Here is a 27,237-nt window from a genome sequence, read left to right as displayed (position 1 = left end):
ACTCTGGCCACATCTTTAGAAATGTCTCTTTTGGGTTTTTTTTGTGTGTGTCTGCTCTCAGGCTGAACCATCGTCACAGCACACGTATTATTTACTGCCCTCTGGTATTAGTCTTGGTTGTGTAATGACTGATGATGCATGTGTCCGTGCCAACGTGGGCGTAATACACTACGTGGGAATACACTAAGCTTCTGCAACAAGTATGTGTCCCAGAAAGATATAGAGAGAGAGAGACAGACACAGAGCACATGGTCTGACTGATGAAAGTATTTCATTAGTTTGTTTACAAGGTAGCTTAATTATAGGGCTGGCATCACCCACATGTACAGTTGTGTACATTCACAGGAATTTGTCGGTTTGTTTGTGTATTTGTGCCATTGCTCAGAATCTTTGATTTTGATCAAAGTCAAATTATTTGGTGGGAAATGCATAGTGGATTTATGAGAGCTTGTTAGCTGAAAATGTCTTTCTGCTCGGCTGGAAGAGAGGTTGATAAGAGAAGGTTTTGAGTCAGAAAACTCCAAAACGAGCTAAAAGAGGCTTTAAATGCTCTGTAGAGTGTTTGAGCCACTGTGATGTAAACAATATTGAATGGTGCAGCTTTAAAAAGAAGTATAACGGGACTTCTTAAACGTAGTTTTAGATCAGTGAACGACATAGTAACGACATAGATTACTTGAAGAAAGGTCGAAGATTCTCATTATCTTGATCCTTTCTGTTACATACAAACACAATGTGATGCTCATCTTCCAGACAATCAGATCCTCTGATTCCTATGCAAGCCTTTATTTCTTCTCTATACTTTGGTTCCACGCTCGTCTTCCCAGTGTGCTCTCCCTCAGTGAAAGGAAAAAGTTGACTGGTGAAGAAGTTTTTGTCAGTGGCCAAAATGATGGAACTACGTCCTTTTATTCAATTATCTGTCCAAGAATATCGGAAAGAAGCCACTTTAAACAGACTTTTAACTACTGCCTTTTTACTGCATCTTATTTCTTGTTTTAAATCTGCTGGTGAATGTGTTTTTTCTTTCATATCAAAGGGTCCTGATGTGGGGGTTTAGGGCTCCCACAGGTGCTCTGTAAATGTGGGCAGAAGGCCGTCCAAGGCGTATGACTAAAGGCTCTCTCAGAAACTCATTAAGGAGCACCGATATTTCTATTTTTTTTTTTTGCCTCTGCAGCTTTAGTTCGATCATGTCAATAGCCACTTTCTCATATGCACTTGCCCTTTCACCCATGTAGCCAGAGATTGTGCTCGTCAGACGTGTTCTCACCTCCTGGAAATACTCGATTTGGCGCCTGGGTAGAGCGTGCAGAAGGCAGGACATGGCGCAAAAGTACACTGCGGTCACGTCACTGGTTTGTAATTTGGTCATAAACAACCGAGTCTCTTGCCATTCCTTGAATTTGTCTTGACAATTCCAGCATCGGCCCTTACCAACAGAAGTCCCCGAATCTCAGTTCGATTTTACCTTTGCCGTTTTCTTCTAATTGACCCTTCTTCTTTACCCTACGATGTTTGTATTCTTCCGGTTTCGCAGCAGTTGCATAATAGAAACGACATCAACTCGCCTACTCGTTCGCTGTGAGTTCTCCAGACAATGACCGGCTCTATTCACACATGGTCTCAATCGGACGTTGCACAGACTTTGCACTAGGGAGCTGGCAGGGTAAAGCCCGTTTAATATCCGGTCCAACTGATTCAGACATTTGCGTTCTCACATACAGCTCTTTGGGTAATGCCTAGATAAGTCCAGGGTTCAGTCCATGTGTGAAAGGGGCTTATAAAAGTCACTGCTTGCCAGTGTGTGTTTCTGGAGTTCAGATCTCTGTGCATGCAGAGATACCCTCAGAAACGCAGGCGCTGGCCCAGTGATGATGATGAGGAACTGCAGATCGAACTCACCAGTCCTTCTTGTCTCTTTGCAGCCAATCCCATTGACGTCCTGAAGGTCCTGGAGCTGTCGGACGACATGGAGGGCGTGTCGTTGGAGTCGGGGCTGTGCACCGGCAGGCAGGGACGAGAGGAGACGGACCTCTCCTTTAAGATCGACAAGAAGATTCAACTGAGCGCGCCCACCAATCAACTCTTCCCTGGTAATATAACTCTGCGTGAGCTCGTTTGATGGAGTAAATAACCGTGTGTGTGGTGTGAATATATTTGGTCATTGAGAGCCTGCGTCCTAATATGAGCGTGTGTGTGTGTGTGTGCATTTTCTGCAGATTCGCCATTCCCTGTGGACTTCTCAGTGATGACAACAGTCAGAGCTGTAAAAGGCTCACAGGTCTTCCTCCTCTCGCTGTACGACTCGCAGGTACGCATCACACGCTCTGCGTCGAGATGTTGAAACCAAACTTACACTTCATGCTGAATGTTTAACCGCTCTGTTTTCTGTCTGCTTTACAGCACGTTCTCTCTTTTGACTGTCCGTCAGGAATGTAGTTATTAATAAAGGGAACCTTTTCCTTGAATCAGATACTTCGGCAAACTTGTCCACCATACTAACATGCTAACACCAGGCAACCATGCACCCTGCAAGACTCCTGCTGGGGTCAGCATCACAAGTTTTCCTCAAAATGGGAATATGTTTTTGCTACATTTGCACCGTATGTAACTATTCTGTAAATGCCATATCCATTTACATATATATATATATTTGTTTTTTGTTGTCTGGCATGAAAACTACATCTCCCTTTTCCCATCATCATTTCATCCCATCATCCCTCGTTCCTTCTGTCTCTCAGGGCACACAGCAGCTGGGCGTGGAGGTCGGCCGCTCTCCCGTCTTCCTGTACGAGAACCACGAGGGTCAGCCACCTCCAGAGCTGTACCCCACCTTTAGAAAGATCAACCTGGCTGATGGCAAGTGGGTGACTACACAAAAACACACACAGGCAGCTATACACACACTTTTTTTTGTTTTCCCTGCATTCAAGTTTTCACACACAACCTTCTCAGAAAAGAAAAAGTAGGAGAGTTAGTGATTTTCTTCTTCTCTGCTTTCCTGCCAGGTGGCACAGAGTGGCCTACAGTGTGGAGGGCCAGTCAGTGACTCTCTACCTGGACTGTGTGAAACTGGACACCCTGGACCTGCTCAGAGGTCCCGACCCCCACGTCAGCACTGAGGGGGTCACCGTGTTCGGAACGCGACTGTTGGACGAAGACGTGTTCGAGGTGTGTGCGCTTTTACTGTGTGTGTGTGTGTGTGTGTGTGTTATGTAAAAGACACGGAGGGGGTAGGGGAATGGAGATGACGCAATCTCCCTTTGATGGGTATAAACCCATCTGACCTTTGAAAAAAATGTGTGTCAAGGAAGCGTCTCTGCTTGTTGCTGCTTGTTCGATTTATCCATCAAATGTCGACGAACGAACAACCGTAAAGGCTTTTCTCCTCACACTGCCCTCCAGTGGCCGTGAGGTTGTACTGCTCCTTTACCTCTGCTACAAACTTTCAGTGCTCGAACTTCACAAAGCTGCAGGTGATTAATTAGACGTATGCAAAGGCTTGTAGATCTCCTATAATATGAATTATTCCCCTAGCTCATCAGTAGTTATTGCAGTGATTACCACAGTCCTGTTTAAACCCACAAAATCTAGCAGATTACTCACAATAAGCCCTTTGAAAAATCTCCTCCAAATCTGCAGCTGTGTAAAGTCTTTGTAGACTTTAATGAGTTCTGTTTCTGTTGCGTCCTCAGCAGTGTGCGGTCACTTTGGCAGATCCCAAGTGTGACCATTGACCTTTGTTTCTCGAGTGTCAGGTGGTCCATCTGTTTAACTGAACAACTCCCAGCCTTTGTTTGCCTTGGATTCCCCTCCATGTGTGTGCGGATGTGTGAGCCGAAAGGGAGAAAGAGTTTTTGTCCGTCTGCGGACTGAACGTGCACCACTTGAGACTGAAGCTCTGGGGACGATTAACTGCAGAGCAACGATAAAAAGCAGACAGTTAAGCCACTTTGATCTGACTAAATGAACACATACAGTGGAAGATGAAGACATGGGAGACAGATGCGTATGACATGTCCGTCATGCAAGGGCATAGTTATTGCTTCAACATTGCTGCGGAGACATATTGATAAGCGAGGCGTCTGGCTGTACTCCCCCTGGAAATGTACTTCTTTTCCTGCATTCTGGTGAATTGTTATGCACCAATTTATGGTGGAAATGTCTTTATTTATGTGAACAGAAAACACAGAATGCAGGCAGCATATGGCAATTCAATACAATAAGGCTCTTTGTTTTTTTAAAGTTATCTGATGTTATGTATGAAGTGTTTCAGCAAGATTTCTGCACATTCAAAACAAATCTACCTGTCTGCTGAGCGTTACGTTGTTGCTCAGCGCTCTGACATGGTTTATATGTCCCTACTGTCCCTAATTAATGACACATTGTACAGTGAGGAGCAGTGACATAATGTGCATTCCTGACCTGGTTTCTTTATTGTAGAGCCACAGCTCATTTTTATGTGTGTGTGTGTGTGTGTGTTGTTGTGACACAGGGAGACATCCAGCAGCTGCTGATCATCGATGACCCCAGAGCAGCAGAGACGTACTGTGAGGACTACATCCCGGACTGTGACGCCCCTTTGCCCTACAACGGGATATTAGCAGAGGCGGAGGAGGTGAGCCCCCTTCTCACAGCCAATCCCAGAAGGCTGATTGAGAAAGAGAGACAGAGAGAGAGAGAGAGTTGAATCACACGTGTGGACCCCGCTAAAGTCTTTCAGCGTACCTGGCCCATTCCACACATAATGCACACTCCGAGGCATCTCAGGTGTTGGATGTTGTAAATCCAGACTGTCTTAGGGGGCAAAGGAGCCCCCTAAGGTTTCTTTCATAAGAGGAGAAACTATTACAAGTATTTATGGACAGTTTAGACGGCTAATCTGACAAAAAATGACGAATGGTTTAATTATTTTTCAGTCAGATACGTATTCTCGGGAGAAAATCCTCCCGGTACCATAAATTAAACGATCACTGTGGGCTGTGAAGAAGCATTTGTGGCATGAAGAGTCAGATATTTAGCACACGAATATATTACTACTAGTTTCAGTTTGAGAAGCATCACTCAGGCGCCTGAGCCGGTTTCTTCCTCGCCGTTTGTACGATACTTCCATTTTTAGCTAAAGTAGTAAATCATCCTAGTAGTGTGTACTGGGATCTGACCCTCTCTTTCTTACTATATTTCTCTCTTTCTCTTTATCCTCCACTCTTCATACTTTGCCAGGTTCTTCTCCTGGGAACGGTTTCAAATCTACTTCCGATGCAGCTGTTTGATTTATGGTCTGGCTTACAGCTCAGGACTCAACTGGTTTATTGTGTTCGGTTCTTTTATTGTTACACCAGCAGAAATGCAATCGGCCAGCGGATAAATATGTGTAGTCGGATGACACTCCGATGAAGCCGTCACGCCGTTAAACAGGGTTTCCTGAAGGAGCTAAAATGAAAAGACTGACCTGTAGCTGTGCCATGTATTCGTTGGCTTCTTCGTGACATCTTTCATGTAACAAGCACTCAGCCAGACAGGACTACTGGAGGACTCTGATAACTTAATAGGCATCCTCTATTTCCTAAAACTGTTCATTTGATCATTTATATTAACCTCAATTTAAAATAGGCGAAGATATAAAAATGTGAATGTTTTTTGCCCCAAACTGCATGGGATAAACGTAAAGTGATCAAAAATATCTTGAGGTGAGAGGTCAAGGGACACCTTTGAAAAAGTTTTTCCTTTAGCCCAATTTAGCCTTTATTTGGTTATACTTTACAAAAAGCTAGCCTGACATGGTTGGTAGCAGTGGATTTCTTAAGCTGTCTAGTTTCATATGACACCATATGATGATACCTTCACTCTGACTCTAAAATGGATCTACAGTCTCTGAAAGACAGTATGTCGGCCGGGTGCGTTGGCGGCGGCCCGTCTTAGTGATAACAAGTGAATCCATTTCAATGTTGTGTGTATATATAAACAACATGTAACACATGCTTATACCATGCATCGTCTCTGTTTCCTTTATTGTCTTCAGGTGGAGAGAGTACCTAAGAAACATGTGGTGGAGGAGTTTGAGGAGTTCGACTACAGTGACCTCTACGAAGACATTTCCGCTGTGACGGCAGATCCTAATGTCACAGAGTATGAGGTGAGACTCTGAGCGTGGGCTTGTCTTCTTCTGTGGTTTTTTAACTTCCTTTCTGGCCCTCACGCTTTGTCTCTGCGTACGTTTGTTGGACAGATCATAGAGTATGAAGACTACGACAACACATCAGATCTCTACCACGTGAACGAGTACGAGTACGAGGAGGAATACGACGATCGCTACGGGCCGGCCGAGAGGGAACGAGAGCACTCTATTAACACACAGGTACCATCCCAACCATCTAACACCAAGATCTTGGGAAGTTGTACATAAATGAATCCTGTGGAGACAATCTATTCATCTACTTTAATGTTGTTCATGTGTCAATATTCTTCTCCTCTCATTAGGACATTCCAGAAAAAGGAGAGAAAGGAGAGCCGGGCATTTTGGGAGCGGTAAGGAAAACACACACGGGCTTAAAAACATACACAACCACAGGGAGGCTTGATGTTGTACCTAAAATGTTTTAGTACAGTTTGAATCGTGTCCACAGCATCGAGTACCAAAAACGGTCAAGATTGGGAATAAAGGCATTAAATGCTTTGTCGAAGTCTTCGACTGTGGTCAAATAGTGAAAAAAAAGTACGTCCTCTGTCTTTTCCATCGAGTTCAAGGAGAAGTTATTAGGAAAAGACAAGAGAAAGCTACGTAAAAAAAAAAAAAATGATTCGACCGCACCCTTAGTCTTGTTTACTTGATTCTCCATCCATCTGATGTCGATTTTGATGAGGAAAATAATTTAAAGCTGCATGTCTTAAGACTTAACACAGCAGCGATGAATCAGGAGGTTTAGCATAATTTTTTAAATGAATGAATCAGTTTACACTTCTCAAAAATCCAACCACCATGAGGATGTCAGATATAAATGGGTTTCAGCGTGCATAGATGTAGAGACAGAAGTACCAAAGATATCACAGAAACGGGGACGACTATGTCGAAACAGTTTGTTCATAGTTTGTTTGGTCAAGAGGGTTTCATTATCAGACTCATTAAGCTGGCAGATACATTTATACTTGATATTTCTTAAAACAGCTTGTAGAGTATTGGGTCCTGCAGCCGCAAACATTTCATTCGCACTATAGAGGTCTCTTCAGCAGTATTCTCATTGCATCATTATAAGCTACTTGAAGTCTGTGTAAGCTTGCTTTTCTGTAAAAATGTGCAGTATGTGCACACCTTAACCAACCACCTCAGAGGAAAAAAAAAAAGTACATTTTTGTGAAATTTCTGCAGGGAACGCTGATTACAGGACCATACGGGTCTCCGGGACCTGAGGTTAGTGAATTTTGCTGCATGACATGTAACTTGAAACATTTTTTTGTGTTCAGGTTAGAAACCTGTACTGCATGTGGGCAAAGGGGGTCAAACGTGCAACTGCAGTGTCTTTTACTATGGAATTGGAAGCTTGCAATTAAACATATAATATAATTCCACCTAACTCAGCTGTTTTTTTTTTTGTGTGTGTTTGTTCTGTGTTTGCAGGGAGGGGCGGGACCTTCTGGAATCACAGGACCAGTGGGACCTCGAGGAGACCCAGGGGAGCTGGTGAGGACTGTCCTCTGTTTGCTGTGTGAGTGGCTGAGTCCACCACATGTTGACGTGTCTCCATAACTGTCCTCTTCTGTCTCCTCTCAGGGTCCGCCAGGGCGGCCAGGCCTTAACGGAGCCGATGGGATACCAGGTCCCCCAGGAAACATCATGCTCATTCCGGTAACATGAAGACACGTCTGTGTTGCCTGCAGCCTCTCAAGCTGCAGTGATGTTGCTCTGGCAGTTATTTGGTCCCATTAACCCTCAACGGAGCTCCGGGGCAAATGAGAAATGGGCTGGCTCAGGATCGTTACTTAACTTTTTCCTGAGCCTATATAAAACATGTAGTCTATGTAGGTGTCAATCAAACATTCAATTTAGCTCCTCAGTGTGTGACGTCATTTTATTGATCTCTTTAAAACTTAATTGGGTGTTTCATTGGGTTAACATCTGGTAACTGTGATTCACATCATTTTCATACTCATCAAACCATTCAGAAACCTCTCGTGTCCCGTACGGAAGCCTCCGTATGTCACGTTCCTCCAATAACTTATTCAGATTTGTCCTTTAATTTCACCCTTCTGCACATGTATGCAATGCTTGAATAGCAGTGCTACATATTGGCCACTGGGTGGAGTATTGAGTTTGACTTAAAGGCATGTTGTGTGTGTTTGTGTTTGTGTGTGTGTGTGTGTGTGTGTGTATATGTGCAGTTCCAGTCAAGTGGTGATCCGAAGGCAGGTACTGTGGTTTCTGCACAGGAGGCGCAGGCTCAGGCTATCCTGCAACAGACCAAGGTACACAAGCTTCTGAAATATTACCGTTACATCTTAAACACACAAACCAGCTGAACCACTGAAGTGTGTGTGTGTGTGTGTGTGTCGCTGTCTGACTCCTTCTTCCTCCTCTTCTAGCTGGCTATGAAGGGACCTCCAGGGCCGCTCGGCCTCAGGGGAAGACCCGGACCACTGGTGAGTGACATATGCCCGCTGCTTGATTTTTCTCCTGAATCAGAAGATGGGGAGGAGCAGATGAAGGATGAAGGATCTGTTGGAGAATTATTTTTTTTAGCTTCAAGATTTTTACGATTTACAGTTTACACCGACAAATGCATAACAAGGCAGCAAAACACACACATGTCAGATATTGTGAATCAGGATATCACCTGTTTTCTTTGCAAGTTAAGCACAAGTCCATCTTTATTAATTGTGGTGTTTGCAAACGACCTGTTGCACTCAGCCTCTAATTAGTGCCAAAACGTGCTGCAGATTCAGGAAGTCACCCTGAAAGCAGCCAGCGTTCAATGAAAACAAAAGCAGAAGCCATGACAATAGATGCATTTTGAATTACAGGTGAAGTCCGCTATTAGGTAGATTCGTACACACACACACACACACACACAAATAGACACACACACACGTGCAGACACACACGTGCAGACACTGGATCCTGAAGCAGCAGACCTGTTTGAACAACTGAATGTTTTCATTCCCAGGGTGCAACAGGTTCCTCTGGGCTGAAGGGGAACAGTGGAGATGCGGGGCCAGTGGTGAGTTAGCCGGTTGTCATGGCAACAAGCTCAGCACCTCACTCCTTCTTGTACGACTCTTGAACTGACTCTCTCCCCCCCCCCCCCCCCCCCCCCATAGGGTCCTTCAGGACAGACAGGTGTCTTAGGTCAGAGTGGACGACCTGGGAAAAGGGTGAGACTATTTACTGGAGTCTTTTCTCAATAAATATCATCATCTGTCTGTCATCTTATTATTATGTTCTTGTTCCACAGAATGATTATCAAATTGTGTTTTTTTCAGTAGCTCAAACAGTTCAAGTTTGTCAGTGAGGAATCCAACATGTCTAACGTGTGTGTGTGTGTGTGATGTTTAGGGTCGAGGGGGCACAGATGGGGGCCGTGGTGCGATAGGAGAGACTGGAGGAAAGGTGAAGAAGACCTGACATCGCGGTCACACTGTTCACTTACTGACTGCTCTGTCCTCTTAAAATATAAACTAATCGGTGTCTTCTTCTCAGGGAGATAGAGGGTTTGATGGCTTACCAGGTCTCCCTGGAAACAAAGGACACAACGTAAGTTATCTGGCTGAATGAGGGAGTGGTGTTAGTTCATAATACAGATTGACAACCTCTGTGTGTGTGTGGTTTATTTTGTCAGGGGGAAAGGGGAAAGCCAGGCCTTCTAGGTCCTTCTGGAGAGCCGGGAGAAAGGGTGAGAGGTCACTGTGGTTGTTGGTGTTCATCTTTATGCAGGTTTTTGTGTTTGTGTATGTACAAGATGTATTACGTTTGTGTTGTTCACACAGGGCTCTGAGGGTCCAAATGGACCAAGAGGACAATCAGGCGATGCTGTAAGTGTTAACACACAATAAATGAGTTATTTAAATGCACTACCATTTTATTTAATGTGGCATTAGTCTAAGGAAGTGATCCAAAACACAGGCTGCCAACGCGGGCATTTGTTGAGATGTACACAGGTACTGACTCAGACTTCTGCAGAAGTCCGATGTTTGCTTGACATCCGGGCCGAAGAGAACATACAGGATAGGCTAAATGAAGTCCACGAAATAGTGACGTTAATAAAGTCATTGGAGTGGACTGGAGGAGAAGGGATTCGTTCGACACAGTAGATCAGAACTTTGGCACTGCTCCTTCATACACGCCCTTCATCTCGTTTGTCTAATATGTACATATGTGGATCTTTGCATCTAACTCTCGGCTAAAAAACAAATATGTTTATTTCACCTAATGTCAAACTATTGTAACTATGGTTCCTTGAATCTGTGCGACTTTCTTTTTATTCCGTGATGGACAAAGTTACAGATGATAACAAAACAAAAGAAACCCCATGTCTTCTAATTTAAAGTAAAAACCTATGCACTGCACTTCTGTACTTGTATATTGTCATAAAAGATTCTTTAGTCCCTTACCTTAACCCTAAAACAAAGTCTGGATCCTTAAACAACCCTTTGAAGTAGAGAGGACCAGCCAATGTACTTTCTAAAAATCTCTGAAGATCCAATATTCAAATTGGTCCTCACAAAGATAGAAGTATAAGGGAACACACACTCAATTACATGTAATTATATTAACTGTGATGTGTATTTCAGGGTTCCAGAGGTCTGAACGGCCCCAGAGGTCGTTCTGGTCCCTCAGGCCAGCCTGTGAGTGTGAAATCTACACACACACACACACACACACACACACACACACACACACACACACTAATCTCCATTCTTGACAACAGTAAAAGACCTAAAGTACCAGTTATTATCTCGCTGTCTCACCTCTGTGTTTATCCATGCAGTGGAAATGCATGCTCTGCTCACCACCAACATAAATCCAGCTGTGGTGTCACTATCAGATGATGCCACACGATAAAACATAATCGAGATGTTACTGTTGTTCTCGGTTTGTTAACACGATGTTATGTAATTCTTATCTCATCTGATGAAACTTCCACCTCTCTGCCAAATACAACATCTGCAAACACCCCCAAGCAGTTCCTCTGTAATCTGCATTTGTAGAAACACGAGTTGGCACTTGTAAGAATCTGATAGCACACGGAGGAAGCACTCTTTCTATTTGTATGAAATATATATATTTGTGCTCGGTGTTGGTTAATTGAGCATTAAATGCCTCAAGCAAGGAAGTGGTAAAACCAAAACCAACAAGGTGGCTGGTAATAATGTTGTTGTCCCAGGAAGCTCATGTTACAAGCCTCAGGGACATTTCTGTTAAAGATACGAGGCGATGCACCTTGATTTATTGTCATCTGATAGTCTGAAAGGAAAATAAATATATATTTTTAGTAATAGAAGGTACAACCACAAAATAGACACTATACAGGGGAATTAATACTTGCTTTATAGAGTTGGCAACTTGCAGTCTGCTTTCTCTCCTCACAGGGCATTCGAGGAATTGACGGGGCTCAAGGTTCAAAGGGAAACATAGTGAGTATTATTATCGGTGTGCTTGCTAAGGCAGCACATCTAATAAATTGGAATCGATACAGAGAAGATTAGCATGGCCCCTGCGAAAGGATGACACGCAAATTCGTGAAGCGTTTCCACATTTAGAGATAAAAAAAAATAAAAAAGTAAAGACAGAAGAGCCCGATTAACAAATTACTTCCCGTGACATCATTTCCTGTTTGTAACAGGGAGCCGCAGGGGACATCGGAGCACCCGGACAGCAAGGCAACCCTGGCATTGTGGTACGAGCAGAGAACAGATACTCCCAACATTAACTCGGTTGCATAAATGCATGCACAGAAATACTGATGCTCCGTCTCTCCTACAGGGTTTCCCTGGTCCTCAGGGGTTAGTGGGGCTGCCAGGAGAGAAGGTAAGATGCTTTTATTTGGATTTTTCACTTTGGGGTGAAGGAGTTGTGATAGATCGTCTCATCCTTGCTTTGTAGGGGCCTCAAGGGAAGAAAGGGATGCAGGGTTTAGCTGGAAACGACGGGCCCTCAGTAAGTACATGCATGTTTGTACCACTCCTAGTATTATGCATTCCCTTGTCCCTAATCCTAACTTTGACATCACAACTGCATGCCTAAATTCAGAAATGAACAAGTCCTCTTGTCATCAGGGTCACCCCGGAAGAGAAGGGACTCCAGGTGAAAAAGGCCTGCCGGTAAGTCTGCTGTATGCATGTTGTGTTGCTGTAGTTACAGTTAACAAGAAGGATTAAACAAATATATACATATGACATGTTAATCAGTGAGTTTTAGAGGAGCTGTTTTTAAGGTGTTTCCAGTCTTTGTGCTAAGCTAAGCTAACACAGGCTGCTGGCTGTAGCATCATATTCAACGGACAGATATAAGAGTGGTGTCAACGCTCTCGTCTAAATCCCAACAAGAAAACGAATAATCCCAAAATGTCGAGCTATTCCTCTGATGTGTGTCTGTTCATTTGTAGGGTCCTTTGGGAGTGCAGGGCCCCGTCGGATACCCTGGACAACGAGGAGTTAAGGTGGGAAATGCAAACGTGAAATATTCCTGTGAGCGGATGAAAATGGATGGAATGGATGAGACAGTTCGGAAAATAAGGCTCGCTTTTGTAGTTGTAGAAAAGTTTACTTTTCCAAGACATCATCGCCATTTCCTCGTCAAAAGAATAAGCAGGTTATGGTTTCCACAGGTTTAATGGCAAAGCATGCTAGCAGTTTGATATTCTCGCTTCCTCGTGAAGATGTCATCTACAGCCAGGAATATAATATCATTTCACGTTTTTTTTGTTGACTTCCTGTTTGGTTTTCTCTCCTGTTTGACAGGGAGCAGACGGAATAAGAGGATTGAAGGGAAGCAAAGGTGAAAAGGTGAGAGAGACAGAAAACATTATCAGTCCGAGCACATTCAGGATGTTTGGTTGTCTGATAATAACATTTTATACCCCCACAAATCAACCACATGCTACTTTTTCACCGACATCTGTGATTTTACGTTTATGTGATTCTCTTTCTGTCTCCAAATCGTTCTGTCTGCAGGGGGAGGATGGTTTCCCAGGGTCCAAAGGGGAGATGGGAGCAAAAGGGGACGACGGAGACAACGGACCTACAGGCGGCCGAGGAGAAGATGGGCCTGAGGGACCGAAAGGACAGTTGGGTCCTCTAGGAGGCGCTGGCACTTCTGGTACTTCTGGGGAGAAGGTACAAAGCAAAACTGATAAAAGCATATCCTTAAATGTTCTTAAACTTGTACAAGACGAGTTAAGAGTCAATCTGTCTCTTTTTTAGGGGAAACTGGGAGTTCCTGGGCTGCCAGGATATCCGGGGCGACTGGGGCCAAAGGTAAAATAATGACTAAAATGATCAATGTTTGATTCTATTAATCTCAACCAGTTACAGATATTGTCGATATGATTTATACAAAGTGAATGTGTGCTGCTTCCTCTTACTCTTCAGGGCTCTGATGGATTTCCTGGTTCACTGGGAACTGCAGGAGAGAAAGGGAAGAAAGTGAGTAGAAGGTTTAAAAATCATGATCGTGTTGTGTCAGGAAATCAGACTTTTCCCATTAATGTTCTGTCTCTTTTGGTGTTACCCAGGGTCCCGCAGGACAAGCAGGAGGCGCAGGCCAGCGGGGTCCAAATGTGAGTGCTGAGCCTCGAAACATTCCCTAATTCAGGCAATGAATGAAAGAAAGTGAGATATTTTTGAAAAGCAAATCAAGTTGAGCTCTTTAGAAAATATCCAGAGTGCAAAACCAGGTGAGTCAGATGACTGGAAATAGAGAGCTATAGTCCCGCCCCCTCTCCCAGATATCCTCTCATCCATTAGCTGTCCGTTTGTAACTCAAGGGTTTTCTTGTAGAGGCTCACTTTAACTTGAAAAGCTAATAATTGTCTAGATTATGTATGAACATACTTGGAGACTATGAGGTAAATAACACTGCATCTCTGCTTCACTACACCTACACATGTAAGCACTGTTAATAGTACAATAAAGCAGCTATAGCTAATCGTTTTATAGTAACACTGTATCATGTGATATTGCATCATGTAAATGAAATAGAGGTTGGACAAACCCAGTTTTTTAGGGCCTCTCACATTTCATGTACACTTCCTGTCCTGCAGCAGACGTCAGTAAGCGACTATCTGGTGAACATAGTGGAGCATGTAGCAGCTAAAGAGACAGATATTTTACTCCGGTGTTGGTGGAGACCAAAAGCAGAGCTAGAAGACTTGGAAAGACAACCCCAAATCAATGCTAATGTTGCCCTGTGTGTAGATAGGCAACTGTTTTCCATATTAATTTAAAAGGTGATAATAATTCAGTGTTGTGTTTAGGGTTGGACATGATCACCAACCACCAGCCAAATGCTGGTAAATTACACAAGTGGCTGGTAGATTTGCTTCACTCACCAGCCCAAAAAAACCTATGGTAATCTATTGAGTGGATGGTAGGTGGACAGAAAAGTTTATTTCCAACGCTGGTTGTTTCTACAGCTTGTTTCTGCTGCACCTTGGTGGCCAAAAGAATCCATTAGTGCTGGTTTAAAACAGTCTGAACAATCTGTTGACGTTAGGCTTTAGCATTTTCACCTTCAAGTCACAATGCTGCAGATCCCCGAGTCATCACCGTGTCCACTGTTCATAATAAGCTCCTGAAGGTTCACTGTAAAGTGAGTCACTACCTTCTAAACTGGAGATCTGTTTGAGCCACACCTTCTGTCTCGGGTCAGTAACAGTTCATGGCTGTCCTGGGTTTGGTCTCACACATGTTTCTCTTACCGCAGGGCGCACGAGGTGGCAGAGGGGCAAGAGGGCCGACTGGGAAATCAGGAGAAAAGGTCAGCTGACTCTCCTCTCAGCCAATAGTAGCACCCCGTCAGTCATTGTTAATGGGTGAATAACACTTGCGCTATTAGCTGCGCTTCTATCCGTCACTGCTCCCATGTTCCTCTCCCCTCTTCCATTTTCATAGGGCACCTCCGGGCATGATGGACCCTCAGGATCTCCTGGAGAGAGGGTAAGAAAAACACGGTTGATATATGTTATTAATTGATTGACCAGTTGATTGATCGCCTGTTATAATGGCTATTTGTGGTTTTTTTTTTTTAGGGGCCTCAAGGGCCGCAAGGAAGGAATGGAGAGTCAGGACCTAAAGGATCAGGCGTGAGTTGGGACACGACACACACACATATTTAAAATTGATTTATTAGTCATAATGTTTAGCTTTACTCCACCGCTTCACTCCACTCCACCCAGTCTTCTCTTGTTCTGGGACGACTCAAGGAGATATAACATACCAGATTTGCATTCTGACAAATGCTATGGATAGTTTCCCAGGTATATATAGTAAATATACCCCTTTTCCACTGCTAAAAACTCTTTTATTCCAAATCAATTGTATTGTTTTTTATAAAGGTTTTTAGGAAGATTGAAGATAGGAACACAATAAGAACGAACCAAGGACAGCAATCTCAACCTTACATAAATATAACAAGACCAGGAACATTCATCTACAAACCTGCACAGCGGAAACGCAACCTTTCAAAAATACAAAAAGTTCTAAACCTTGGCAAGCAGAGTTTGACCTCTAAGCTGTAAGCATCTGATTTTTATTTTTATTCGATATCGTGGCTTGGATGGCAGGTGGCTGCAAGGTGTCAATATTTCATGTTGCTTCAAGAGTCTTAGTTGTTTTTTGACAAAAAAAGAATTCTGACTGAGAAGGTTCTGGAACGAAATCCTAGTCCTATGCAGCTGTGAATCACCTACAGGTCACAAATCCTGCACTTATGTTTGGATATGTGACAGCTCAATGAATAAAGTCCTTTTTTATCCTGAGCTCCCATTTATTTTCTCACCTTGGTCTTTGTGTGTGTGTGTGTGTGTGTGTCTGTGTGGTTCTGTGTGCATGCATGTACATGCATGTGTAGGGTCCAGCTGGGAAAGACGGACTTCCAGGTCACCCAGGTCAAAGAGGAGAGCCGGTGAGTGAGGTCAAATTTCACAAGAGTTCATACACACACACACACACACACACACACACACACGCACACACACACACCATATGATGTTTTCGATCCATCTTTCTTTGTGGCCGCAGGGATTCCAAGGGAAGACGGGGCCTCCAGGACCCTCAGGTGTTGTGGGGCCACAGGTGAGTTCAACTATGTGACTTTGCTCTGTTACGTAATATTCCTCCTGCCTCTAAGCACCGCCTGGCTAAGCACCGCCCCTTTCCGGTGGATCACCATGGGACCTTATTTTAGAAAAAATACACACGATAATTATTTGATCCTGTGCCATGAATTACACATATGATGTTTGTCAATTAAACTTTAAGCAAGTCTAATTTTGTTGACTATCGTCCATATTTTTTTTTACAAAATAAGGTCCCATGGGGAACGCCAGAACGGGAGGGACTTCGTCTCTCTATTGTACAACTAACCTTATGTGTGTTTCAGGGCAAATCAGGTGAATCCGGTCCTACGGGGGACCGGGGTCACCCAGGGGCACCGGGTGTACCTGGAGAGCACGGTTTACCAGGGGCTGCTGGGAAGGAAGGTGGAAAGGTAAGTCCACACTGTCACTCACACATAAACACTGATCGTCAACTTCTCATAGATTCAGCGTATGTGTTCTGTTTGTACAATGTTTTTTTTGTGTCTCAGGGGGATCCAGGTCTACCTGGGACATTTGGAAAGAATGGTCCTCAAGGACTGAAAGGGTTCAGGGGGAGCAGAGGACCCCCCGGAATTATGGTAACGCACACAGATACACATACAAATGACTTGATTTCTATTATGAATTATTTCAGCAACATAGTTCACATGACGTATGATCTTTCCAGGGACCTCCTGGTCTGAAAGGAGGATCAGGACCTACTGGATTATCAGGAGCCATAGTGAGTTACAGTACATCCCTTTTTGTTTTAATACAATTCATGTTCTGGATGACTTCTAAATCTATTTTTTGTTTGTGAAATGAAAACATATTTCTTTAGTTGCGTGTGTTTTCAGTGCAATATCCAACACATGTTCAATGACACCATGATCTATTTATTCCCTCTGAACAAATTCACATAAATTATCAACATTTTTTTCAACTGTTTTGTGATGTTTTTTTAATCAAAAACAGTATCAAACACTATCGTGATTCCAGCAGTTTTAATGCAGCCGTCATTTGTGGCCTTCGTTGCCTCGGTACTTTTAATCGCAAAGACGCTCAAGGACCAACATGTGCTGTCTGTAGGGGTCGACGGGTGAGAGGGGCACTCCTGGAACAGCAGGTGCCATCGGACAGCCTGGTCGGGCCGGAGCAATCGGAGGACCTGGACCAATGGGAGAGAAGGGCGAGCCTGTAAATACGCCTCCTTTTTTATACCTTTCTGTATTTAGTAGTTCTTTTATTATACGTTTCCTCTAGACTCATTTCTAGTACACTTGATTGACGCCCTTTTATACTTTCAGCACTTGAGTTAACATCCGTTTGATTCAGTTTTTTTTTTTTTTAACGCGTGCGTGTGTGTGTGTGTGTGTGTGTGTGTGTGTGTGTGTGTGTGTGTGTGTATTTAGCCCTAATGCAGAATAACATGTGTTGAATGTGTCTGTGTTCCAGGGAGAGAAGGGTCCGGTGGGACCAGCGGGTCAGGATGGAGATCAGGGTCCTGTGGGGATGCTAGGGGCTACGGGCCCTGCAGGACCTCCAGGAGACGACGGGGATAAGGTGAACTTGCGTGTGTCTGCGAGTCAGAGAGACAAAGAGATGGTGTGTGTGTTTGTACTGTGATGATACATTTTGTGTCCTCTCTCTGCGTGTTCGTCCACAGGGGGAGCAGGGACTGTCCGGGCAGAAAGGCAGCAAAGGAGACAAAGGGGAATTAGTGAGTCTGGAGCTGAAGAAGTACATCAACGTGGACTGTGACAGAAGAAACAGAGTAGATCTGATCATGTCTGAATGTTTCTCTCTCTCCACAGGGCCCCTCAGGCCCCACTGGCATTCAAGGTGTAATTGGTCAGTCGGGACTTCCGGTGAGTCCAATCTGCTCTTTGTATTCTGTTTACCTTTGTTCAGTGTCTTCAAAACTGAAAGACCTCAAATCGCACCGTTGCACAAATATGATGAGACGTGTTCACATTTCTTATGTTTAGAAAACCTACTTAGATGCTGTTTCCCACACTCACTGTCTGGTTGTTATAACTGCGGTTTGAATATTTGTCCTGGACTCAAAATGCATTAATTGTGAAAGGAATAATCATTTTGGAAAAGCATTTGTTTCACATTGATCACTTTAAATAGTATCATTATTACTGCAAGTAGATTCATGTTGCATTGTGCACGTTTAATAAAACATTTCACAGCTTCTCTAGAGGTTTTCTTTTATATCATTAGCTTTAATTATCTACAGTTTAACATGTGGAGCTTTTAATATTTAAAAAAAACAAAAGAAAAGAAAAAGTTGTTGGATCAAATAAAATGATATTAATAATATTATATGTTGGCTTAATATTCTCAGTCCACTCAGTCCAAATCTGAAAAAAACAACAAATGTGGTCTTTGAGACCTAATTGCTGTTGAGAGTTAGATAAGAGGATAAAAGCCCACTTATAAACACAAACGTTCTATCTCGGTCACTTAACCTGAACAAAGACATGTAAAAATTTGTGGCGAGACAGACAGCCTTCCAGACTCTGCTCTGGGTCAATATGATCCCGTTTGTTGGTCTTCTGTCTGCGGTAATCTATTTGAACCTTTTAGTGAAAAAGCAAATCGCTGCCGGTGTGAATCGTTTTTTTTGCTAAATATTTGAGGTGAGTAGTTTGCATTTTTGTGTTGTTGTGTGTATAAAAGCCTTAACTCTCAGCAAGAAAGCCCATAAGCGCATCCCCCCCCAAAAAAATCAAACTGTTAAGCTGCCCTAGTAACCAAAAACTCACTACATCACAGTGTATTTATTTATTTTTTTGCAATCTTGCCTTTCTATGATGATATCCTATCGGTACTTTCTGTAGATCCGTCACTGTTTATTCACTGTGTATTCTCCCGCCAAAACAACCTGTTTCAACAGGAATTACATCACACTAGGGGAATCCATTTTTACATTTAAAAGTCATGAAGACACTCTCTCTCCTCTGTGCATCAGGGTATAGATGGACTGCGGGGCCCCCGGGGCCAGCAGGGCATGTACGGTCCGAAGGGAGATGAGGGACTCCGCGGCTTCAAGGGCTCCAGAGGACCAATAGGATTACAGGTGAGACCTGTACAGCAGTCAGTCATTGAAGCGATGTCTTCAGAATAGACATGGTGACATTGTCTCTCTTCACTTAAATCCTCTAATCCTGTGTGTGTTTTTCTCAGGGCATGCCCGGCCTACCAGGAGAGAAGGGTGAGAGCGGACATGTGGGACTAATGGTGAGCTGATATTCTGTTTAAAGATCTGTCCCTTATTGACACCACATTGTCCCCCCTCATACACACAAATTAATAAACTGATTCTTATTACTTCTTCCTCGTTACACACCTGGTTTTAGGGTCCACCTGGTCAACAAGGCCCCTCTGGTCCTCAGGGAGCTATTGGGGGACAGGTAAGTCTCACAGTAATGTTTAAGCGTCCTCATTTAGTCGAGCACTTGTTTTGAAATCTGGAGAAATACTGTGATTCCTTGTGTTCTGTGAAGGGTCCGGCTGGACGACTCGGGATGATAGGACAGCCAGGTGTTGTTGGAGAGAAGGTAAAGAATGGACAGTTACACCTTTTGTGTGCATATAGTATGACGACGTTGTTCCTGCAAACACTCCCTTCCTTACACATTATTTCTCTCTCTCTCTCTCAGGGGGAGGATGGCGAGGCAGGTGACCCTGGAGCAGCTGGTCTTCCAGGAAGACTGGTGAGTTTGTTTGCTTGTTCAAAGACGTCTTCAAAACGTGCTCCCACCATCTTCAGCTTATTCCGTGAGCTTCTTTTGCTCGTCTCCTCTCAGCGCTCTTAATCGCTCGCTCTGCTCCTCCGCTACTTTAGGGAGGAAAAGGAGACCAGGGGGAGAAGGGAGATACGGGCCTTCCAGGAGCAGCGGGTCCTGCAGGAGCCAGGGGCCTAACGGGAGAGGACGGAGCCAAGGGCAACTCTGTGAGAAACAATCAGACCAACAAACACTCCTCAATACTGCAGTTTTACACTGTACAATATGATGCAACATAAAGCTCTGCAATACACTTGGAACCTTATTATTCTGTACAATGCACTTTAATGTAGTTCTAGTTTAGTTACTTTACTGTACACATAGAAAAGCTAAACACTACGTATTTGGTTCAAATTGCATTCTCGAGCTGTTATCTGTAAAAGAAAAATATTAATTTCGATGAACTCTCACACATTTTAGGGCAGTGCATGATTCAAAAACACACGAATGCTTTACAATATAAGACTAAACCAGCTCAACTCTCTCTCAGGGTCCTCCAGGTCTCACCGGGGACCTCGGACAGCAGGGAGAGGCTGGACCCAATGTGAGTTCCTGCTCTTTCTGTTCTTCTTCTAATCCTTTTCTCAGTTAAGGAAACATCGTGTGAAATTGCCAGAGCGTAGGCTGACCAAAACTATCTTTCTGGGATAAAACGCATGATTTTCCTTGGTCTTAAAGATGTCACTTAAACATGTCGTCCTTCTGAATTGTGTCGTTTTTAAAAGAAACATTTTTCTGTGATCGATAGAACGAAACATTAAATATTTTTTACGGAACAAGGGGAAATATCAAAGATCAATACACATAATCATTTATATTAAACACCATATGCATTTGTTTTGGTTGTCTGAAGGTAATAGTTTGAGTCTTTAAAGTGTTTTATTTTGGAAAGATTTATGGAAAAGCCATGGCTTCAAATCTATTATCTGGTGTAAGAGAAGTGTAGTTTTCATCTGCCCACTATTTCTCTTACCTCATCAGGGGGTGGATGGTCTGGCCGGGTCTAAAGGAGACACAGGAGACCCTGGGAAATCTGTGAGCGCCTCCCTTCTACATCACACGCCACAACATCCATGACAACTCATAAACATTAAAGATGCAGTCACCATACGATGCAATGGCTGGCCATACAATAGTTTCTTCGTATTTCTCAGGGACCACCAGGAGCAGCAGGAGAACCTGGACCTTCTGGACCTCCTGGGCGAAGGGTTTGTGTTCGCTCAGAATCATCTTACTTCCTGTTTGATTAAGTAAACAGTTAAACCCTCTTCCTCTGTGAGGACGAGGTTGAGGGTGTTTTTCTTATTGCATTCTCACAGTGTGTTCAAGTTCTTTGTCATATGCACAACAATTACAGAGAACAATGAAAAACTTAAGTCTCAGGCTCCCTCCAACAATGCTAATTAATATAAAAGGTAAAAGGACAAATTTGTGCATCGATGCATCTGTGTGTGAGAGTTTAAAATGTTTTAAATTGTTGCTCCTCAGGGCCACTTGGGAAAAAAAGGAAAAGACGGAAAGGGGGGTCTGAAAGGAGCGAAGGTGAGTGTTTGGAAACTCTTCTAGTAATAACAGCTGAATGCTCGCAGCTACTGGAGGTCACCCTGTTCTCCGCTTTGTTTCAGGGTGCTTCTGGTTTGGAGGGTCCCATAGGGAAGACGGGGCCCGTAGGTGCCCAGGGATACTCCGGCAAACCAGGCCCTCAAGGTTTAAGAGGGATCCCCGGCCCTGGAGTAAGTCGGGCAGGGAAGAATGAAACGGTTGAAGCGGAGCATGAAAGAGATGGAGGTTAAAAATGTTCTGTGTGTGTGTGTGTCTCTCAGGGTGAGCAGGGTTTAAATGGACCACCTGGCCAGACAGGACCCCCAGGTCCCATGGTAAGATGACTCATCAAATCATAAACATAATACAGGAAAAATATTAAGTAATATTAAGAAAAATAATAAAGTTCAAGGACAGTATGTTTCAATTTGCGTTTAATCCCATCATGACTTCGTCCCTCAGGGTCCGACGGGATTACCAGGACTAAAGGGAGACCATGGCAAGAAGGGAGACAAGGTGCGTGCATACTTAACACACATAAATATTCACTCTGACCTTTGATCTTGAGCTCATTTGTGTCACCTGTGCAGGGTCACGGTGGTCTTATAGGTCTGATCGGGCCACCAGGGGACGTCGGAGAGAAGGGCGACAGAGGACTGCCAGGAAACCAGGGACTGTTGGGTCCGAAAGGAGATGAGGTGCTTAAAATATATACAAACAATAGACAAAAGTAGTAGGCAGCCTGAAGCCTTAAGTAGGCAGCCTGCCTGCAGGTTTCTGTGTAACCAGCAAATGAATCCATCTTTAAAGGATAAAGCCGGCAATATTCTATATTCTATATATCTACTTGTTCTCTTTATCTGACAGTTTGGTTTCTTCCGTGTTTATTATCAGGGTCTAGTCGGCCCATCAGGTCCCCCCGGCCCCCCCGGCATCAATGGTCTATCCGTGAGTATACAAAGTAATCTTGACGTGCAAAAATAGACATCACCACCGACCGCGATTTAGCTTTAACTCTTTACTTCTCTCCCAGGGTGGTATTGGTACAAAGGGCTCTAAAGGAAACCAGGTAACTGTGATGCTCATTGTTTTATTTGATTGAATTAGTCCGTACTGTCACGTTGCTGCTTCATACCACCCTGAATGAATCCCTTTGCTCTGTGTGTATTTAGGGTCCAATTGGTGCTCAAGGAGACACCGGGCCTGCAGGATATCCAGGACCACCAGTGAGTTCTGCTTAAAGAAATTTAGTGCATCAACCAACCATACAACTCTCATAACTTATAATTAAAACGTGTGTTAAAATGTGTCTTGTGCTGCATCCTCAACTTGTCCACTACCTGTATGTGCCTCCTCTCCTCAGGGAAAGCCAGCTGCTGGCATGTCCCCTCTGCCGGAGCGTGGACGGAGGCGGAGAACCCACACCTCGGTGGATGGCGCTGCACTTGAAGAGGAGGAGGAGGAGGAGGAGGCGATGGACGGAGGCGAGGAGGAATGGATGCAGCGGGATCAGGCGGAGCAGGACGGTCGGATGAAGGAGAAGGAGGGCCAAGGCATGGAGGAGGTGTTTGCGTCTCTGAACTCTATGAAAGTAGAGGTGGATGGTCTGCGTAACCCACAAGGGACGTACCACAGCCCCGCCCGCACCTGCAAGGAGCTGTGGCTCCTCCACCCAGAGCTCCCCAACGGTACTTCATCAGTTGGTCTCTCGCTCGCCATTTGTTTTCACAGCTGCCTGCATGTGTAAACTCATTTTATCTGTATTGTATGTATGTGTGTTATTTCTCTATCTGATACCATATGTATGGTTTTCCTCTGTTTGGTGTTGACAGTTATTAGTCTTAGTTTTTTTTAACCCCCCCCTCTCTCGCTCTCTCTCTCTCTCGCTCTCTCTCTCTCTCCAGGTGAGTACTGGATAGATCCCAACCAGGGTTGCCATCGAGACTCCTTCAAGGTGTTTTGTAACTTCACTGCACAGGGAGACACATGTCTGCAGCCTGACAAGAAGTTCCAGTCGGTTAGTTCACACGCACACACACACACACACACACACACACACACACACACACACACACACTCACTCCTGTTCAAAGCCAACAGTTACTGAATGACTTCTCAGAAAGAGATTAAACTGTATTCAGTCATCATCTGTGTGTTGATTTAGTGAACTTGTGTTTGTTTGCCATCAGGTGAAGTTAGCAGCTTGGAAAGGGGAGAAGCCCGACACCTGGTACAGTAAATTCAGGAAAGGAAAACAGGTACGGTGTGATGGTTTTGCATGATATCGATCAACGTCGGTGTGTGTGTTTTTATACAAGACTTCATGGAGGAAGATTTCAGATGTGAAATAGTTGAATCACTGCTGCAAATGTGGGACATCTTTGGTTGAATGCTAATTAGCAGCGCTTGTTGGCTATAGAGAAGCATTCAGCATGTTATTAAGTGGGTACTCGGAGCAGCATTTACAACATTTGACATTGGTGTCATACAACGCTGCTCAGTTTTTCTTACCAAGTCATTTATCATTACAGCCTGTCTGTTCTGTAACAGGAAAACACTGCATTAGAAGAATTAGCTGAGGCTTGTTTGTCAATCCGATAACTCCTGCACGTCTGGTCGGCTCATCACTGATATAATCCGATTGCTGCCTGATGTCTAACTTAAGTCGATCTGATGGCTTTGACGTGACATTAATGGGGCCGGAGTAACGTTCCCATCCAACACAACCCTCGCTGTCGGCGCTGTCAGGTATTCCGACAAAACAAAATGGGACTTGTTCAACAAAAGAGAAAAAAGACTTGCAGTACGTCTTAGTAATGTGAGGAGCACACATTACCACAATGAAAAACTACTGCTTATTATGACAATAAGTAAAACCAAACAAAAGGCTGGCAGGTCTGTTATTCCCAGAGTGGAGACTTACGGAAGTCTGCATGTGAAGATGGCGAGGCATTCTGCAGCGCAGAGCTCTCTCAGGGATCACAACACTACTGAGCCGCAAACAAAAGACTCTTGTGGAGTTTTTGCGAGGAGTTCTGTGTGAGGACAGCTCCGGGCGACAAGTAGACGGGAAATAATGTTTCTCCAGCGAAAGGACTGCTGTTGCCTTGAGGACGATAGGCGCTGGTCCGTTTTATAATCTTTATACAATCTTTTTCATTATGTCAGGGGATGCGGTCTGGAGAAACATTCTCATTTTCTTTTCATAAAGAAAAGTGAAACGGAGGAACGGAGGTTAACAGCAAAGCTAACTAACAGTGACGGTGTTAGTTAGCTTTGCTTCACAATGTTCATTATAATTGGGAGATAACACTCGCTGCTAATTGGCACTGAACCTGGTGTGACCAATCATTGTAGAAGTGTTGAAAAAAGTTACATAGCAACTTCAAAGCCCTTTTTATTGAGGAGTGGAAAAAGCAGATAGAGTTACAGCTTACTAGACCAAACGGGTCTTTAGTGAGTGAGGTGGATGGAATCCTGTACAGTTTGCTTTTCTGCTACAGCTCCCTTTAAAAATGTAAATATATTTTGATATTTCCAGGCCACCATTTTCAAAATAATTTGTTCTGAATGACGCTCGTCATTAAATAAAGGTTAAATAAAAAAAACAGAATATATATACACTATTGTTATCCAAACGAGCTTTGGTCAAGACTGAAATATCTCAACAGATATTGGATCGGTTGCAATTAAATTTTGTACAGACATTCAAGATTTTCAGAAGACGCGTCCAGCTGACTTTGGTGATTCTCTGACTTTACCTCTAGCGCCACCAGCAGGTCGACGTATTTGTCTTTTAGTGAAATATCTGAAAAAAACATGTTTTTTCTTTTTAATCTAAATTGATGTCAACAATTTTGTACTCGCGTGTACTTTCTCTTTGTCATTTTAGCTTGACAAAGACCTGGTAGAGTCAAAATGGTGCCTGTTTAGTGTAATCAAATTTAGTAGTGATCCAGTGTTTTCCATTACTCAATCTGGTGTAGTTATAGGATTGAGTGTACACAATTTACAGTGTACACAACTACCTGTCTGTGTACTTTACATGCGTGTGATTCCGGTGCTCTCCACCAGATTTCCTACTCCGGGGTGGACGACGTTCCAGTCCACGTGGTCCAGTTGACCTTCCTGCAGCTGCTCAGCGCCACGGCCAAGCAGACCTTCACCTACCACTGCCTCAACTCCGCCGCCTGGCTGCACGTCGCCACCTACAGCCACGAACACGCACTGCGCTTCAGAGGCGCCAACGGGGAGGAGCTAACGCACGAGAACGCTCATTACATCAGTGCGCTGTACGACGGGTGTCAGGTGAGTGTTCACGATTGCACAGACAGAGTGTGAACGCGTACACGTACGTTGTTTTTGTTTTGATTGTTCGATTGTGTCTCTCTGCTGTAGACGCGCTCGGGACAAGAGAGGACGGTGTTGGAGTTTGACGCTCCGCTTTCCAACACGCTCCCCATCATCGACGTGGCTGTGCCCGATTTTGGGAAGGGGAACCAGAAATTTGGTTTCCAAGTCGGTCCGGTCTGCTACAACGGTTAACCGAGCCGGGGGATTACAACAGGAGTAATTTAATAGAGCCATGGACACTTTTTACATGCAGGGAGAAAACTACATTCAAGACTTTATGGTGCCACATATTTATAAGTTGATTTACCTACAACAGTGTTCCTTCATCTAAACATTCACTCTGTCATACAGACGTTCATTCACTCTCCTTAATTCATCTTATTCCTCTAATACATTCTCACAACTCACTGGCATATTGTGTTTTCAAGAGCAGTACATATAAAATGTATTGACCGTCAACCGCATCCTCAGTTACACACATTTACATTTTCTGGAGGAGTGAGTGGTGCTCCCACTGTTTCATCCATGTCTGTTCATACATTTATTGATCTATGCACTCAATTCCTATAGATATACTTACACAAGTCAACATTACGATCAGTGAGTCATCGTCATGAATATACAAACACCGTATTTAGGCAACATTCACCGAACACGTTGTTCTGTGATATCATCAAACCTCAATTTGCTGTGTTGTTTTTTTGTTTGTCATGTTGTTGTTGTTATGATTATCTGTTATGTGATGTATATTGGAGTGTAATTCATCACGGTGCTATTATGCGGCTCCTCGCGGAGCACATGTCTTTGTAAAAGGGAACTGGGGCAGTGCATTTTTTTTATTTTTTATATTGTGAAACTTTGTTTTATATTTTTTCAACATAACAAACCAAACTGTGGTACATGATTGCCTCCAGGTCTTTCTATGTATAGTTGTGTGGGGAAGTGACTGAGAAACACATTTTAATAAAAAGTACATTATGTACATTTAAGTTAATATGATGGGATTTAGTTTTATTGAATGCTTTTCAAGCAAAGCCAACAGAGAAAAAGGCTTTGAAGAGCAGAGAGACCATCTGCTGCTCTCCAACCAGGAACTCTTCTCAGTGTGCTGTTTTTAGGTCTGCACTTCCATCTCTTTTTTCATAATGTCCACACTGTACTTCTCTTGCCATGGTTACAGGGTGCTTGATGACTGCATACAGTACAACACAAGCCAGTTAAAGGGATGGTTTGGATTTATTTTGAAGTGGAGT

At 43.7% G+C, this 27,237-nt stretch overlaps 1 protein-coding gene and 1 non-coding gene across 2 annotated transcripts; both read left to right on the top strand.

The window, feature by feature from the left end:
- The first annotated feature begins 1,834 nt into the window (after nt 1-1,834).
- col5a3b (collagen, type V, alpha 3b) lies at nt 1,835-26,176 on the top strand. The gene is made up of 65 exons (XM_076092010.1): nt 1,835-2,096; nt 2,223-2,314; nt 2,745-2,866; nt 3,012-3,174; nt 4,499-4,621; nt 6,026-6,139; nt 6,233-6,361; nt 6,484-6,531; nt 7,370-7,411; nt 7,619-7,681; nt 7,772-7,846; nt 8,380-8,463; nt 8,581-8,637; nt 9,162-9,215; nt 9,316-9,369; nt 9,551-9,604; nt 9,695-9,748; nt 9,834-9,887; nt 9,982-10,026; nt 10,786-10,839; nt 11,584-11,628; nt 11,838-11,891; nt 11,978-12,022; nt 12,098-12,151; nt 12,271-12,315; nt 12,600-12,653; nt 12,955-12,999; nt 13,168-13,329; nt 13,417-13,470; nt 13,585-13,638; nt 13,728-13,772; nt 14,918-14,971; nt 15,106-15,150; nt 15,243-15,296; nt 16,064-16,117; nt 16,234-16,287; nt 16,595-16,702; nt 16,802-16,891; nt 16,981-17,034; nt 17,382-17,489; nt 17,748-17,855; nt 17,959-18,012; nt 18,107-18,160; nt 19,273-19,380; nt 19,488-19,541; nt 19,661-19,714; nt 19,808-19,861; nt 19,964-20,017; nt 20,149-20,256; nt 20,580-20,633; nt 21,071-21,124; nt 21,244-21,297; nt 21,578-21,631; nt 21,715-21,822; nt 21,913-21,966; nt 22,094-22,147; nt 22,222-22,329; nt 22,526-22,579; nt 22,665-22,700; nt 22,804-22,857; nt 22,995-23,319; nt 23,536-23,648; nt 23,821-23,889; nt 25,706-25,939; nt 26,030-26,176. The coding sequence occupies exons 1-65, from the start codon at nt 1,835-1,837 to the stop codon at nt 26,174-26,176; spliced, it is 5,241 nt and encodes a 1,746-aa protein (XP_075948125.1).
- On the top strand, nt 11,647-11,753 carry LOC142950159 (U6 spliceosomal RNA). Its single transcript, XR_012954129.1, has one exon. It is a non-coding gene; the product is annotated as a U6 spliceosomal RNA (small nuclear RNA).
- Nucleotides 26,177-27,237: the final 1,061 nt, after the last annotated feature.

The sequence above is a fragment of the Anarhichas minor genome, unplaced genomic scaffold, assembly GCF_050575085.1.
Source record: "Anarhichas minor isolate MPS153535 unplaced genomic scaffold, ASM5057508v1 ptg000014l, whole genome shotgun sequence".
Classification (NCBI taxonomy): domain Eukaryota; kingdom Metazoa; phylum Chordata; class Actinopteri; order Perciformes; family Anarhichadidae; genus Anarhichas; species Anarhichas minor.
The sequence above is the reverse complement of the archived record's forward strand: the minus strand, read 5'-3'. Positions and strand labels throughout refer to the sequence as shown.

Bases quoted from the DNA above. Each gene is read 5' to 3' on its own strand.
- col5a3b (XM_076092010.1), top strand. From the start codon at position 1,835: ATGCAGAGATACCCTCAGAAACGCAGGCGCTGGCCCAGTGATGATGAT. The intron at 9,370-9,550 runs GTGAGACTATTT...TGTGATGTTTAG, and splicing joins GTGGACGACCTGGGAAAAGG to GGTCGAGGGGGCACAGATGG. The intron at 11,892-11,977 runs GTACGAGCAGAG...TCTCTCCTACAG, and splicing joins AAGGCAACCCTGGCATTGTG to GGTTTCCCTGGTCCTCAGGG.